At 46.8% G+C, this 14324-nt stretch overlaps 1 protein-coding gene across 9 annotated transcripts in view; it reads left to right on the top strand.

Annotated features, from left to right (window-relative positions):
• The window catches only part of ASAP1 (ArfGAP with SH3 domain, ankyrin repeat and PH domain 1), a 342709-nt gene that overhangs the window by 93497 nt on the left and 234888 nt on the right, over nt 1–14324 (top strand). The window contains exon 1 of one of the 9 annotated variants that reach the window (XM_086337362.1): nt 13175–14298. The exons of the other annotated variants lie outside the window; for them this stretch is intronic. Within the exon in view, the coding sequence (XP_086193488.1) occupies nt 14245–14298 (54 nt within the window). The 5' untranslated portion in view covers nt 13175–14244. Of the gene's footprint in view, nt 1–13174; nt 14299–14324 lie in introns of those variants that run through there. 9 annotated transcript variants of the gene reach the window in all.

The following is a 14324-nucleotide window of genomic DNA, read 5'->3' as shown; positions in this document are numbered from 1 at the left end:
CCACTCCATAACACCCCCATCTTAAAAAACTAGGAATTTACTAGGTAACCTCCTGAAGGTGTTTCCGCATCCCGTAGCCATGACGTAAGCAGCCTTTGGGAGTGGCTGTAATCTTATAACAGCCACCATTTATTAAGCTTTTCTTTGGGCCTAGTACTGTGCTAAGTTCTTCACAGGTTTCTGATCCTTAAGACAGCTCTGCATGAGTTTCTGCACTTGATAGGAAAGAAAGAGATGCTAAGAGAAGATCAATAAATTCTCAGGTTACACAGCTGGTTTATGACAGAACTGCACTTCAGAGCAGGTCTGTTCAGCTTCTCAGTGTCACACCACTTTACAGCTTGTTAAAAAAATAGATGTGGAATGAAAATTTGTAAATTTGTAGTTTAAATATATGTTATGTAATGCATGTATATAATATATATTTTCTACATTGAGAAGGAGAATATGAATACGGCAGATATTATTCATCAGATACTCAATTTCTGCTCATGCGTTTCCCCTAGAAAGGTTATAGGAAGGAGGGAGCTGGAGGGATTTTCGCCACATCAGCATAAATGGTTCCCTGGGGAGAGATAATTTGTGCTTATTTCAGAAGCAGCAGCGGATGCTCCCTGAGGGCCCAGCCCTGTTTGACTCTCTTGCAGAATAAATTGCTCTGTCAGTGTGTCTCCTACTTTTCATTCCCTGGCAAGTTCCCCCTTTGCGTTGCAGCCACTCTCATCTCGTGACCCTGTGGGATGCTCAGAAAAGAGGGAATTATTTGGGGTCATTCCCTTCTCCGTCCGCTCAGCTCAGCCTTTTCTCCTCGTGTTACTGTTTCGAGGACAGGACGTGGTCTTCTTGACTTCCTAACCTCCAAAGCCTGGGAACCAGGAGGATGAACGCTAGCTGAAAATGAACAGATGACCGCACGCACATGTCTACGCGTTGAGGGGCCTTGAGGAATTTAGGCAAAGGTGACCCTTGCTCTGTGGCAGGCAGAGACGGGGGCAGGGTACCGTGTATAGGATTGACCAGACAATGAGGAGGAGGTTTTGGACTCGTAAGAGGTCAAGGGACATCACGAAATCTTGGCATTTTTGAGGCGGAAGGAGCCTTAGAGATCCCAGAGATCAACCACGACGTTTTTCGGGTCATTGAGATCTCTCACCAGCCCTAAGTTTGCAGCCACTGCCCACTTCAGGGCCCAGAACCGGACAGATCTCTTTAAATTAGTGCTTTTATTGATTTCAGCACTTAACCGTTCATCGTGTTGTGTTTTATGTTTGAAGTAATTGATTTTGTTTTGTGTTGGAGCCCTGAGGTGGTTTGGGTAGGAAGGAAAAACAACTCTAAAAATTCTAGAAACTAATCAGATAGCACACTGCCGTCAGGTGAGACAGAACTGGATCTTATGCAGCCCCGCCGGCCACCTCTGCCCCGGCCTCTTTCCCACCCCCCGACTCTTGTTGCATTGCCAAGGCCCCCCTGCTCTGTTTGAGAGGACCTGTGCATTTGCTGATTCTTAAAACTTGCTCTCTATCAGGACCTAGATTATCTGTCCCCATCTGTTCCACAGCACGATCCTTTAACCACCAGGAAGGTTCCCGGCGTCTTATATTTGTGTAGCACTTGACAGTTTACAAAGAATTTCGGTGTCTGTTGTCTTACTGTGAGGGGTACTGATAGGAGAGCAAGTAGGTTTTCCACCACAGCTCTTTGCAGGCTTTTAATAGCAGGAACGAAGAAGTTCCGCGCCCTTGTGCATGGCCAGGTTGAGTCGGCAGAGACACTGCAGGTTAGCCGGGGCAGCTGTGGACTCCACAGCTGTTTGGGGTAATGTTCTTGGAGGAGAGCCCCTCTTTATCCACCTGACATCCATCTCCAGTTGCTGTTGCTGGCTCCTCTTTGGGAATACTTCCCATATGAGGGTGCTTTCACTGTAGCCGCTTGTTTTTATTAAGTGCTTGCTGTGTTAGATACGACTGACTGCGTCCGTTCATCAAAACCCCACAGCAACCATTAAGGTAGGCACTGTTTATTGCTCCTTCCTAACTATGCTGTTTTGGGCAAGTGACTTGACTTCTCTGTGCCCTGGCACAAACTCCCTGAATCACTGGGGTATTAATGCTGCCTTATGGCATGAGGCTGTCATGGGGTGAGTGAGTGGCTGCAAGTGAAGCGTCATAAACTCCCTGGAGAGTCTTATCCCTCAGTGCCTTGCCCCTCTTTTTTCGCCCGTTAAATGTGCACAGTAGGTTTTGAGAGAGTTGCTATGAGGCTGGATGAGATAATGGCTATTAGGCACCTCATGGTCTGCTTCGGTACGTAGTAAGTGCTAGATGCAAATGGTAGTTATAAACGCCATTCCCGTGGGGAGCTGTTTCTCACCCTCTTATGTGCAGAGAAGATTACAGGATCAGAGGGTCTTGTTAGCAAGGCTGGCCCTGGCTACTCTCTGTAGAAGACAGAATGTCTTGGTGCAAGGAGCGATGTCAGGTTGAGGGTAGGAGAAAGTTCAAAGACTGTTACAAAACCAAAGCAAATGCGAGAAAACAGCTCCGTGAGAAGCCAGAAGATTCCGCCAGCCTTTAGTACTTTTAATTTTCATGAGATGGAAGGAAAGCTCTCCACTACCACCTCCCTGCCCACCCAGCTCTCATTTCCTGAGAGGATTATATTAATATATCTTAGTTCAGGCTGCTAAAACAAATTACCCTAGACACGTTGCCTTATCAACAACAGAAGCTTGTTTCTCACAGTTATGGAGCCTGGAAATCTGAGGTCAGGTGTCATCATGGTCGGCTTCTGGTGAGAACCCTCTTCTCGGTTGCGGACAACTGTCTTTCTGCTGTGTCCTCGTGGAGACGGGGTGAGGGGTCTCTTTTGTAAAGGCACTTGACCCACTGTGAGGGCTCCACCCAGTAAAGGCTCCACCCCCTAATACTGTCTCATTAGAAGGCTAGGCGTTCGTCATCTGAATTTTGAGAGCATGCAAACACTCAGTCCATTGCAATAATATTTATTTTCTGTTAATTATCATGGACATGTTAGGACTTGATTGTTTGGGAAGGACCAGCATGCTTAATTAGTATTCAGAACTTAGCATTTCTAACAGGGGATCTCTTGGGAGTGGATTCATTTTTATTGCCCTTGGAGACCTAACTTCTGAAAAGCCAGGGTGCTGTATAGGTTATCAGTGGGGAATCAGAGGCAAGTGGTTGGTGGGACAGATCTGGAGAACCACCGCCCTCCATAGCAGGTTATGGCATGGGTTGCTGGCCAGCAAGTGGAAGAACCTCAGAGGGAGGTGTGTGCCCCAGTCTGAGGGAGCCCGCGCTGGGGTCTTTTCTTGCCTCGAGGGGACACTGGACGTGACTTGTGTGTCCAGTACAGACCGCCAAGCCTGCTCCCTTTCCTTTGCCCCAGGGACCCTGTGTTTCTGTAAATGCGGTGGTTTCAGCTTTTCTCTTCTGAGTCACAGCGTCCCTTTTGCGATCCATGGAATTTCAACGAACACGTGAAGAATGTGAGAACAAAAGGGCACAGGTGCAGCGGAGCTGGGGCCCTCTGGCAGCCGCCATGCGACGGTGGCTTTCAGAATGGAAGTAAACGAGGAATTGTGGAGTTAGCGCTTTCCTCCAGAAACTCAGCGCCACAGCCCTGAGGCGTCGGGCACTGCAGTTTTTCTGGCTATTTTCATCCCAGAACTTCAGAATCCTTGGGAAGAATTCTGTGCGGCTCTCGCCTTGTCTGCGGGGTAGGATGTAAATGGCACTGGTGGCTCTTTCAGAGCCTTCCTCCTTCCTCTCGGTGGTTTGCTGTGGGACTGTCCCCCTACTTTTTCCCTGGCCCAAAGTTCTCCTTCCTCTGGCAGGTGTTGGAGGTGTGGACCACGGAGGAGGGCAGCGTTAGGGAAAGGCCTCCATCTGATAAGAGATGCGTCAGCATCTGTCTCTGCAGTGCGCCCAAGCCCATGCCCAAGGCAGACATCAAGGGCCCAGCACCCTCCATTTTTGTTACTGATTGACACGCCTGTCTGTGTCTAGGCTAGAACTAGACTGAAAATCTACATAATGACTGTCTTGCTTCTTTAAATTTATACTGAGTGCTCAGTGCCTGTTTGTTTTTTATTTATTCTGAGTTCTTTCAGCAGATTTTTCTTTTTAATTGAAGTATAGTTGATTTACAACGTTTCTGCTGGACAGCAAAGTGGTTCAGTTATACACGTATGTATATACACACACACACATCCTTTTTTAAAATATTCTTTCTCACTATGGTTTATCACAGGCTCTAGGGCGCTTGGGCTTCAGTAGTTGTGGCGCATGGACTCAGTAATTGCAGCTCCCAGGCTCTAGGACACAGGCTCAGTAGTGTGGTGCACGGGCCCAGCTGCTCCATAGCACGTGGGATCTTCCCAGATCAGGAGTCGAACCTGTGTCTTTGCACCGGCGGACGGATTCTTTGCCACTGAACCACCAGGGAAACCCTGTCATTGTCACTTGATGAGTAAATTTTAGGCCCTGCGCAGTCAGATAGCTTTAGTGTAAGTGGTAGAGCTGGAACTTATTAAACTCTCTTCTCCTGACTCCGAACTTCGTTTTCCTTCCATTACCCCTGGACAAGGCAGCCAGAAGGGCGAGCAGACAGCCGTGGCGCCCCCTGACCTCCCAGTGCAAGGAGTCCCTCTTGAGGGGAGGGGCAGCTCTCTGGCCACTGAACCGTTTCCCAGGAGCTGGCCTTGTCAGTTACAGTTTGCTGCCAGTATGTTTAGTTGCTGGTGGCTTCTGTGTGGGTGATTCCCAACCACCCCTCCCCTGCTGCCCCAGAAGAATATAACTGTTTTTGTTTGTTTTTAAGAGCCAGTGGTTTCTTATTAGAAACTTTGTAGACTTTTTCCTGTCCTGGTGCCAAATTGTGGACTTTGATAAACACAAAAGCTGTGTATCTTGTGTCTGCATCAGCTGCTTAAAAATACTAGCATCTTTGGTAACATTTTTCAAGCTCCCCACTGGGCTTTTGTCAAGCCCCTTACAGTAAGAGGGAAGCTCCCCATAATAGCCCATTTATTGCATTATTAATTTTGGTCGAGTGCTATTTAATTATTGATGTTGCACTGAAGGTTGGTTTGGCCAACACAAGTAAGCAGCTTGACTGGGGAGAGATCCTTCTGTCCCCATGGCTGAACTAGAATCCTCAGTGCCCGGCATCCTGCAGGCTCTGCCGCCAGCCCCGAGAGTCACTTGTCGGCTCGGGGCTTGCTGAAGCCCTCCAGCTGTTTGCTTATTGGGAGATGGGAGGAGCTGCTTGCCTCTACCCGGAGCTGTTTGATGGAGCAATGGTTCCTCTCAAATTGTCCTCGCCTTAACATTGTTCCGGCTGTTCTCCTGTGTCTGATGTCTGTTTCTGGTGCAGAATAAAATTTCCCTTTCTGCCTCTCTACCTCTGTAGCATTGCTAACTCAGGATACACATAGGTTCTTTTTTTGGTTTAGTAACTAATTGAAATGAGGACTGTCCAAAAATGGTTGTTTCCCCTTGATTGGCTTTACCTTGCGCCTCTCAAAATCTAAAGAGTTTGCAGCTTTTCTGAATCCTTCTGTCACGTCACATGATGAGTGTGGACACCGTTCATCCAGCCTCACTCTTTGCTGTTTGGTACATAGGAGGCAGGGGCTGCATTAGTGGCTCAAGCAGTTAAGAATCCACTTGCAATGCAAGAGACACAGGAGACAGGGATTCAGTCCTTGTGTCAGGAAGATCCCCTGGAGAAGGGGGTGGCAGCCCACTCCAGTATTCCTACCTGGAGAATCCCATAGACAGAGGAGCCTGTTGGTCTACAGTCCATGGGGTCGAGAAGAGTCAGACAGGACTAAAGTGACTGAAACACCTTGGAGGCATTCTTTTAGTTTATTGCCTTGTCTTTATACATTTTGCTTTGAATGTGTTTCCTAGATGTAGGCCAGTGTCTCTCAAAGTTTCCTGTGCATACAGGTTACCTGGGAAGTTTGTTAAAATGCTGATTTTCATTTAGTTGGTGTTGGGAAAGGCCCAGTATTTTGCATTTCTAACAAGCTGTCAAGTGATGCTGCCGTGGCTGGTCTAGAGGCCACACCGTGAGTAGCAAGGAGGAAAACCACTGATCCACACACACACACGTACATGAAAACACATACACGTACACCTGTGCACACACCTTTGTTTACCTTTACCTTCTTGTCCACTGCTGTGATTAAGTGTGAGGCAAGAATCTTTTCCTTGGAGCGACTAATCATTCATCCTTTCAGTAAACATTAATCTTGGGTCACAGGAGTGGGAGACCTGCCTGTTTGGAAAGGGCTGTTTCTGAGGCTTCTTTTTGTCATGTGTGCATCCCAGGGGCCCACCCCTGCCAGGCAGTGACTCAGCAGCACGTGGTGGTCTCTGAGGCATGTAGCCTGCCCCCACCCTGGGCCTCCATTCCCCTATCTCACGTGGAAACCTCGTATCCTAGTAATCAGACTTCTGAATCATGCAGGTGCCTGCAGTTGGCTTTTTTTTTTTTAACATCCTGAAAATTTATTGCAAATCACGGGACTGACTCAGCGGTGTTATAAAACAAGTTGCCATAACAGGCTTACTGATCTCTTGTTGAGGCTCACATGTACAGTGCTCACTCCTGACTTGCTGGCGGGGCTTTCCCAGGAGCCCCATTTCCCAGATGACCTCTGACGTCTCTCACTGACCAGAGAGCCCCGGGTGTCACCAGGAGGAGGGGGTGGGCAGCACAGCCTCGGCCGAAGGGCTCTGTGCCCTTAATCACCACAAGAGGCAGAGTCAAGCCCAGAATCTGACTTCCAGCTCTTGCCATCTCTTTCTCCACTTGGATGACTCTGTACTCTCCAGGCACTGTTGGTTCCTGGCTGTGGGTCACAATCCCTCCATATTCCAATGTACACGGATAGGGCAGTTCACCCTGTCAGTTCTCAGCAGAAGTGAGTGTGACCATGCAGGTGTGCGTCTGGCGGACATGGGTTTGGATCCTGGCTGTGGCACGCGCTGTTGTCAGTTCATCAGTATCGCACCCCTCTCTGCCTCAGTTGCTTTGGACCTTAGTTTCTTCATTTGTGGAAACAGAACTCATGCACTGACATTGCTGAACGATAGTGAGAATGAAGTGAGTGAGTCTCTTTCAGTGCCTGGTGGAGGAGGGTCTGCTCCATGATAGGTGTCCAATCAGTGGTCATTCTGGTGATGAAGATGGTCAGGGCCTTCAAATGAGAGGAAAGGGAGTAAGGGTACTCTCTCAGTACCCAGGCTGAGAGTATTAATAGTTTGGAGGAGATGATGCTCACGGTGGAATAGGAAGTAAGGGCAGGAAGCCTCCTTTAGTTCACTCTGCAGGGAGGAGGGAATAAATCAGGCATCTTGAGGCTTCTTGTGTCAGTGACAGAACAGTGCAATCAGAGAATTTGGGGAATGAGCACGGCCCCGGGAAGGTAGCAATGAAATGAAGAGAGGCTTAATGTGCTGCCAGGTCTGAGGTGTGAAGGTCTGGGGATGTATTTGTATCATCTAAAGGGAAGGTCTGTTTATGATAAAAGTACTTTGTTAATGAGATGACTTTTCTCAATCCCCCTGCTATTTTATCTTGGTAAATGGTGAGCTGTTGCCATGTGAGAGGATGCCCACTTTTTCCCCAAGTCTGAAAGAAGATCTGTGTTGCTGTCATAGTATAAAAAGCACTCTGTGATACGGTACAGGGCTGCCCAAAGAGAGAAAAGAACAGGAAGTCGCCATGCACAAAACAGAACAGGGCTTTCATTCATTTTGTGTTTTGTTTCCCCCCCAAGCTGTTAAATAAAAGTTTATTTTGGTCACATTCTACAACTGGAAGTAATTTGTAAGCTGTCAGAGTGATTTTTGAGGAACTGTGGAATAATCTCAAGATAACTGTCTTTGCTTTATGGCATGCACTGTTGGTTGAACTTGGTTCCCCATCTTCTAGTTTAAAAGTGAAAGAGCCCATGTACCTGGTCTCCTGAACTCTAGCTGGTTTTGAGTGAAGAGCAGGTGGGGCTCTTGGGAGCAGAGGCTTCTAGGAGACTTCAGTAATTACTAGATGAATGAAGGGCTGCAGTTTCATGATAGCATTTCATCACATGCTTTTCTTTTTCCATTACCTGAGAAGTGTACTTGATACACCAGATTTTTGTTACCTGGAAATGCAGGGGTAACTCCTTGCATGTGGGGCCTCGGTAGCTCCCCATGGCTTCCGGGACATCCTCTGCTGCTCACTTCTCCTTTTGCTTTCAGTCTTTCCCAGCATCAGGGTCGTTTCCAATGAGTCGGCTCTTTGCATCAGGTGGCCAAAGAATTGGAGCTTCAGCATCATTCCTTCCAGTGAATATTTAAGGTTGATTTCCTTTAGTTTGATTTGACTTTGGTTTGACCTCCTTGCAGTCTAAAGGACTCTTCAAGAGTCCTCACCAGCACCACAGTTTGAAACTGTCAGTTCTTCCTTGCCTAGTCTTCTTTTGGTCCAACTTTCACATCCATACATGACTACTGGAAAAACCATGGCTCTGACTATACAGACCTTTGTTGGCAAAGTGACGTCTCTGTCTTTTTACTGTGCTGTCTGGGTTGGGGAACCAAGACTCCCCTGTGCCACGGAGCAATGAAGCCTCTGCACTACAGCTAGAGAAAGCCTGCCCACGTGAATGAAAAGTCTGCACAGTCAAAATAAAAACTAAAAACTAATAAATAAATAAACTCTGTCACAGACTATTAGATGTATTTTAACAGAGGCTTGCTTCTTGAAGGAAAAGTATGACAAACCCTGCCACCAGGAAGTTGCAGTGGGGCTTCATTTTATCAAGACAATCAGAAAAAATATGATTTTTTGATTTTTGTGACCATTTGATATAAACCGTTCTGCTTCAGCATGGGGAATGTCCTGCCGTATCTTTACTGTTGTTAGAGCCATGCCTATTTATTGTAGAAAGAAAGGAGAATGTGAAAGTTGCCTGTAATTCCATCACCTGAAGATGATCAAAGTTAGTATTTGGGGTTATAATTCTTTTTTAAATCACCTTTTAAGTGATCCAGTGGGTTTGGATGGGGGAGAGCTTTTAGGACATGAGGGGTAGATAGAAAGAGAGTCTGTAGATGTATAGTTGTAATTTCCCCATGATATTTGAGAGCACGATCTGGTTAGAGCTCCTAACAAAAGTTATCATAAAAGGTTGAATGGTTTTATGCTCACAGCATCTTTGCATATGTTTTTATTTCCAGTTCATTCTGTAATGTGAAGACACTTTCACTTTATTTTCCCTTTTTAAGAGATATTTCTCTCTAGCCACTATAAATTTGTTGGGTTTTTATTTTTAAGAAATATTTTCTGAAATATATAATTTTTTTTTTTTAATGAAAATTTTGTCTTCACATTAAGGGCAGCCACTGGCCAGTTGGTGGGCTTATCCTTCCTGGTGAGGGAGTGAGTAAAGATCACCCTTTGACTTTGAAAGAAGTGATAAGGGAAGTAGAAAGTAAGTTGACATGAAATTAACTAGAGAGGGAAGCTTTTTTTTCTATTCTCAGCTATTTAAGAGAAAGAAAAACTTTTTTTTTTTTGATATGAGAAAGAAAAGTCCTTTTGCATTCTGGAATACTTTCAAAAGCATTGCTATTGGTGTTAAATTCCATTTGGATTTGGAATTATGAAATTTTTAAAGTGTTGAAGTAAAATTAGTTCTCTGTTATTTTTTGACGGTGTACAAACAACAGCAACTTAAGCTAAGCTACCATTACATCATCACAGAAACCAGTATAAAAGTGGTTATTTAATTTGAAATGGAATTGAGTATTCAAAGGTGCAAATGGGGTGGATGGGTTTATGGGCAAATGGGGTTTCCTTTCTCAGCAAGACACGAGGGAGTGAGAGTGTTTCCATTGGAGTCACTGGCTGTGGTGATGGGTGTGGAGACCGGGATGGCCCAGGCAGTGTCGTCAGCGAAAGCATCATAAAAGCACAGAGCAGAAGCAAGAAGTTTCACTGGGAACTCCAATAAATCAGATCATTTGATCAAGAGTTGCACGAAAAATTCCAGATAGAGGTCCTGAAATAATATGACCCAATCAAAAATATGACCCCCCAAACCAAACCAAACAAACAGTAAGTTGGGTTCAACATATTCTTCATGGCTTCATGTTTAATTTTCTATTTGAGTCAGTTTATAGGCTCAAGAAGGGCTGTATATAAAGATAGGCTGGATTCTCACATGATAAAAAATACACTGTTAGATTTATTGGTTAGAATCCTGTAATCTTTCCCACCTCACATACAGGCATAAATACTCATTTAATATGGGGATGGAGACAGAGATCCATCGTAAAGCTTACCCAGAAGACAGATTCCTTATGGCTGTAAAAAATCTCAACTGCTGGGGAAGGCCTCCCATCAGACTGTGTGCGTGCTCAGTTGGGTCCAACTCTTTGCAACCTCATGGACTATATATAGCCCACCAGGCTCCTCTGTCCATGGGATTATCCTGGGAAGAATACTGGAGTGGGTTGTCATTTCCTGCTCCAGGGCATCTTCCTGATCAAACCCTCATTCTCCTGCAGTGGCAGGTAGATTCCTTACCACTGAGCTACCTGGGAAGCTGCATTCCCCACCCCCGCAACATCAGACTAAGTTTAATATGCTTCTCACATTGTTTGAGCACCTGCTGTGTGCCCATTCTGTGTTGGATGCTGAGGGGGGGTGGGTAACAGAATGAATTAGACATATGATTTCTGCCCCAAAGGTGTTTGCAGGCGAATGGGGACTAGGGAGAGGGTGCAGAGTTAAGTGTAGTGGACAGTGCTGTGAAGCTGGGTCGCATGGCTCGGGGAGTGCAACCAGAGCCACAACTGGTTCCAGCTGGAGACAGCTTTGCAGCGTCCCTTCTGACCTGGACCACGAAGGACAGATGAGTACAGCATTCCAGGCAGAGGACACCCTTTGAGCAAAGGCCCAGGGTGGAATGGACTTCGGTGAGGCAGGCAGCACACCCATAGTGATGGTATTGGCTTTATTTCATGGCTGTTCCATTTGATTAGATGAAGCCATCAATCTCCCGCTCTGTCTTTCTCCGTCTTTTTGTTTTATGTTGTGTTGGGGGTCTGTGTGTGGAAGGGATTCATTTCCAGCTGGGTCTAGCTGCAGTGAAAATGTCCTGCTTGACAAATTGGAAATTAGATTACAACCATCTCTCATTGCAAGCCGGGGCAGTAGCTGAGGCATCAGACACCCCTCACTGTGGGGGCAGGACAGGAGGGAAGTGTTGATTTAGGGCTGCTGGGTGTGTTGACTTAAAAATTGTTTGAGAAACTAGGGCTGTGTGGTCCCAGTTGATTAATAAATATGGCTGCTCACCCTGCCCTGGGGGTTTTCTCCGGGGAAAACTCGGGATGGCGCTATCAGAGGCTGCCTCAGCGGAGAGGTACACATATCGTAGGTGGGTGGACGTTTTTTTATTGAAAGAATTAGCGCATTTATATGCTTAACTATTTAGTTCCTGTTTCAGAGCTCTTCTTAAAATGTAAAAGATGCTCAATTTTGAAATTTTGGAAACACCTGGAGTTTTTGGTCCCCATTTAATGAGGTAGGAATGTGTTTGCACAGGGGTCCAAACTGAGGCCCAGTGTCACTGGGGCCCTGCGCCAGTTTCGCAGCCACCCGCCCCAGCTGCTTTCTATGTCTGTAAGGTGGTGTCTTTGGACACAGGCGCCCCTCAGAAGAGGGAGGAAGGAGCCCCAGGTCCTGGATCCTAGCTCTGCACTAGACAGGGTAGCGGCCGTGCAAGGAGGAAGTGAGTGTGGGGAGCTCGGGGGTGTCCTCCATGGGGGGACTCCCGGCCACGTCTGCACCGCAGCTGGGGGCCACGTCTTGAGAAGAATGATGGAAGCCAAGTAGGGATGGAGCTGGAAGTCTTTCCAGAAGTGACTCGGGGAACGATTGTGGTGTGACCCAGAGAAGGGGCAACGTGGGTGGGAGTGGGGGCAGTGCCAGCCCAGAGAGCTCTCCTGCCCTCGATCCTGAGCTTGGGGTGAGGAAAGACGTACCACCCTGAATTGAAACCGGGGGCCTCAGAGAGCCCCAGGGTCCTCAAGGGGACGGTTTAAGCAGACGCCGTTTTCCAACTAGGAGAAATCTGGTCAGGGAACCTAGTGCCCTGAATTCCCAGCTAGTGTAGGAGGCCTCCCCTCTTGCAACTGTTAGTGGTCTATACTGAGCCTTAACTGATTACTAGTGTTTTTACAGCTTTTTGTATTAACACTGCACATCTCCCTCTTGAAAATAATTTGCTATGATATTGTCTGGTCAAGGTGCTATTTGTGCCCATGGCCTATTATAGACAGTAGGTGCATAGAACCTCTTACTTATTTGGGAGGGGTGGGTGTCACACCGTGTGGCATGCAGGACCTTAATTTCTTGACCAGGGATTGAACCCACACCTCCTGCATTGGGAGTGAGGAGTCTTAATCACTGAACTGCCAGGGAAGTCCAGGAACCCCTTGCTTTTTTGTTGTCAAAATTACATCTATTTCTTGTCTTTCCTTAGTCTGAAAATTAATGTGGAATTTTCATAACAGGAATAATATCAAGGTTAAGTCACCTGTGCTTTCACTACTCTGAAGACTGTTGGCCACTGTATAGTTGGGCACAGAGGTCAAGAACATCCAGTCTTTGGTCTGATGTTCCTGGCGTTGGATCTCCTCTGTACCACCACCTACCAACTGCATGAACTTGGTCAAAGTCTTTTGTGTCCATACATCATGACCATTTCCTCATCTACCACAGAACCAATCTCACCCGGCTGTCGTGACGATAGGTGAGAAATGCATGGAAAATAACTTATCAGTGGTGGGTGCATGGTTTGCACACTCATTAAATGTTAGGCAGTTTCAGTAGTGATGGCAGAAGTAGAGTTAGTAGACGGCAGTAAGCCTGTGAACGTGTGTGTGTGTTGTTTTAAAGTTTTTGCAAAAGCGGGATCTTATTAAATAATCTACTTTAAAACCTACCTTTTCCCCTTAACATTATATTGAGCATTTCTCTACGTTGTTAGTTTCCCAAACCATAATTTTTTTATGACAGCTTCATTGAGATGAAATTCACATACCATAGTGCTTCCATTGAAAATAAACAGTTCAATATTTTTTTTAACGTTTTCAGAGTTGTACAATCAATTTTAGAACATCTGTATCACTGCCCCACCCCACCCCACCCCTTGTGCCCAGAGTAGGAAATGGCAACCCACTCCGTTGCTCTTGCCTGCAAATTCCATGGACAGAGGAGCCTGGCAGGCTAGAGCCCATGGGGTCACAAAGAGTCAGACACAACTGAACACATCACACCATTCCCCACAAAAGCCCTGAACCCCATTAACGGTCATTCCCCATTTTCCTCCAAAGCCCGCTAGTCCCTCAACTGATATGTTTTCTCTCTTCATGGATTTGCTTATTCTGGACATTTCCCAGCTATTTAAAGGCTGCACAGTTTTCTGTTATGTGGATGTCCTTGATTGAGCAACCATCCCTCTGCTGGTGGGCATTTAAATTACTTTCATTATTGTAGGTAACTTCCACAGTGGGCTTCTTTACCATCTCAGTAGAGTCACCTGGGAGTCATGTAATTAAGGTGATGTCTTCAGCTGTGTGGGCCACACCCCTGTGCTGGGAGATGCCCCTGGAGCCACTGAGGAAGACCCCAGCCCGAGCCATGAGGTCCCTGGCGTTGTTCAGGGGGTAGCAGCCTGCCAGGGGCAGGGGGGACGATTGACTTTCTGAGCAAAGCAAAGCTGTTAGAAGACAGACCAAGCACAGGGCCATAGTCATCACCAACTCTTTGAATAGTGCTACGGTTTCAAGTCCAAGGACAAATCCTGGTGGAACCAGAGCACAGGGAGAATTACTCATTACATCTGAGCAGAGATAGCTACTCAGGGCCGCCTGCCGGGCATCCGTCCACGTCTTCCCAGCGAATGGTGCTTCCCGTTGGTGGTGCAGAGACCAATGGGGTCAGGGAGAATCAGCCACGGTGCCTCTGATGGGCCTCCATCTAAAAGGCTCAAGTTCAGGTGCCTCGGGAAGGAAAGAGATCGTGAAGAAACAGACTACTCTTCTGCTCTGAATCTCTCCCTCGGGATCGTGTTCCAAGTCCCAGGGCTGGATAACGTGCTGTAGGGAGGTGCATTCAGCTCACGCCCTGCTTTGAGATATAGGGATTACCATGGGAGGATCGGCTTCTGCATGTTTGCCGTCTGACTGTTGTGAGCGTGTTCAGGTTTGGAACATTTACATTCGTTGGGT

This window comes from Bos grunniens, chromosome 14, assembly GCF_055505025.1.
Source record: "Bos grunniens cultivar Pamir isolate PY7600 chromosome 14, Bosgru_T2T1.0, whole genome shotgun sequence".
In the NCBI taxonomy this organism is placed as follows: Eukaryota; Metazoa; Chordata; class Mammalia; order Artiodactyla; family Bovidae; genus Bos; species Bos grunniens.
The sequence above is the reverse complement of the archived record's forward strand: the minus strand, read 5'-3'. Positions and strand labels throughout refer to the sequence as shown.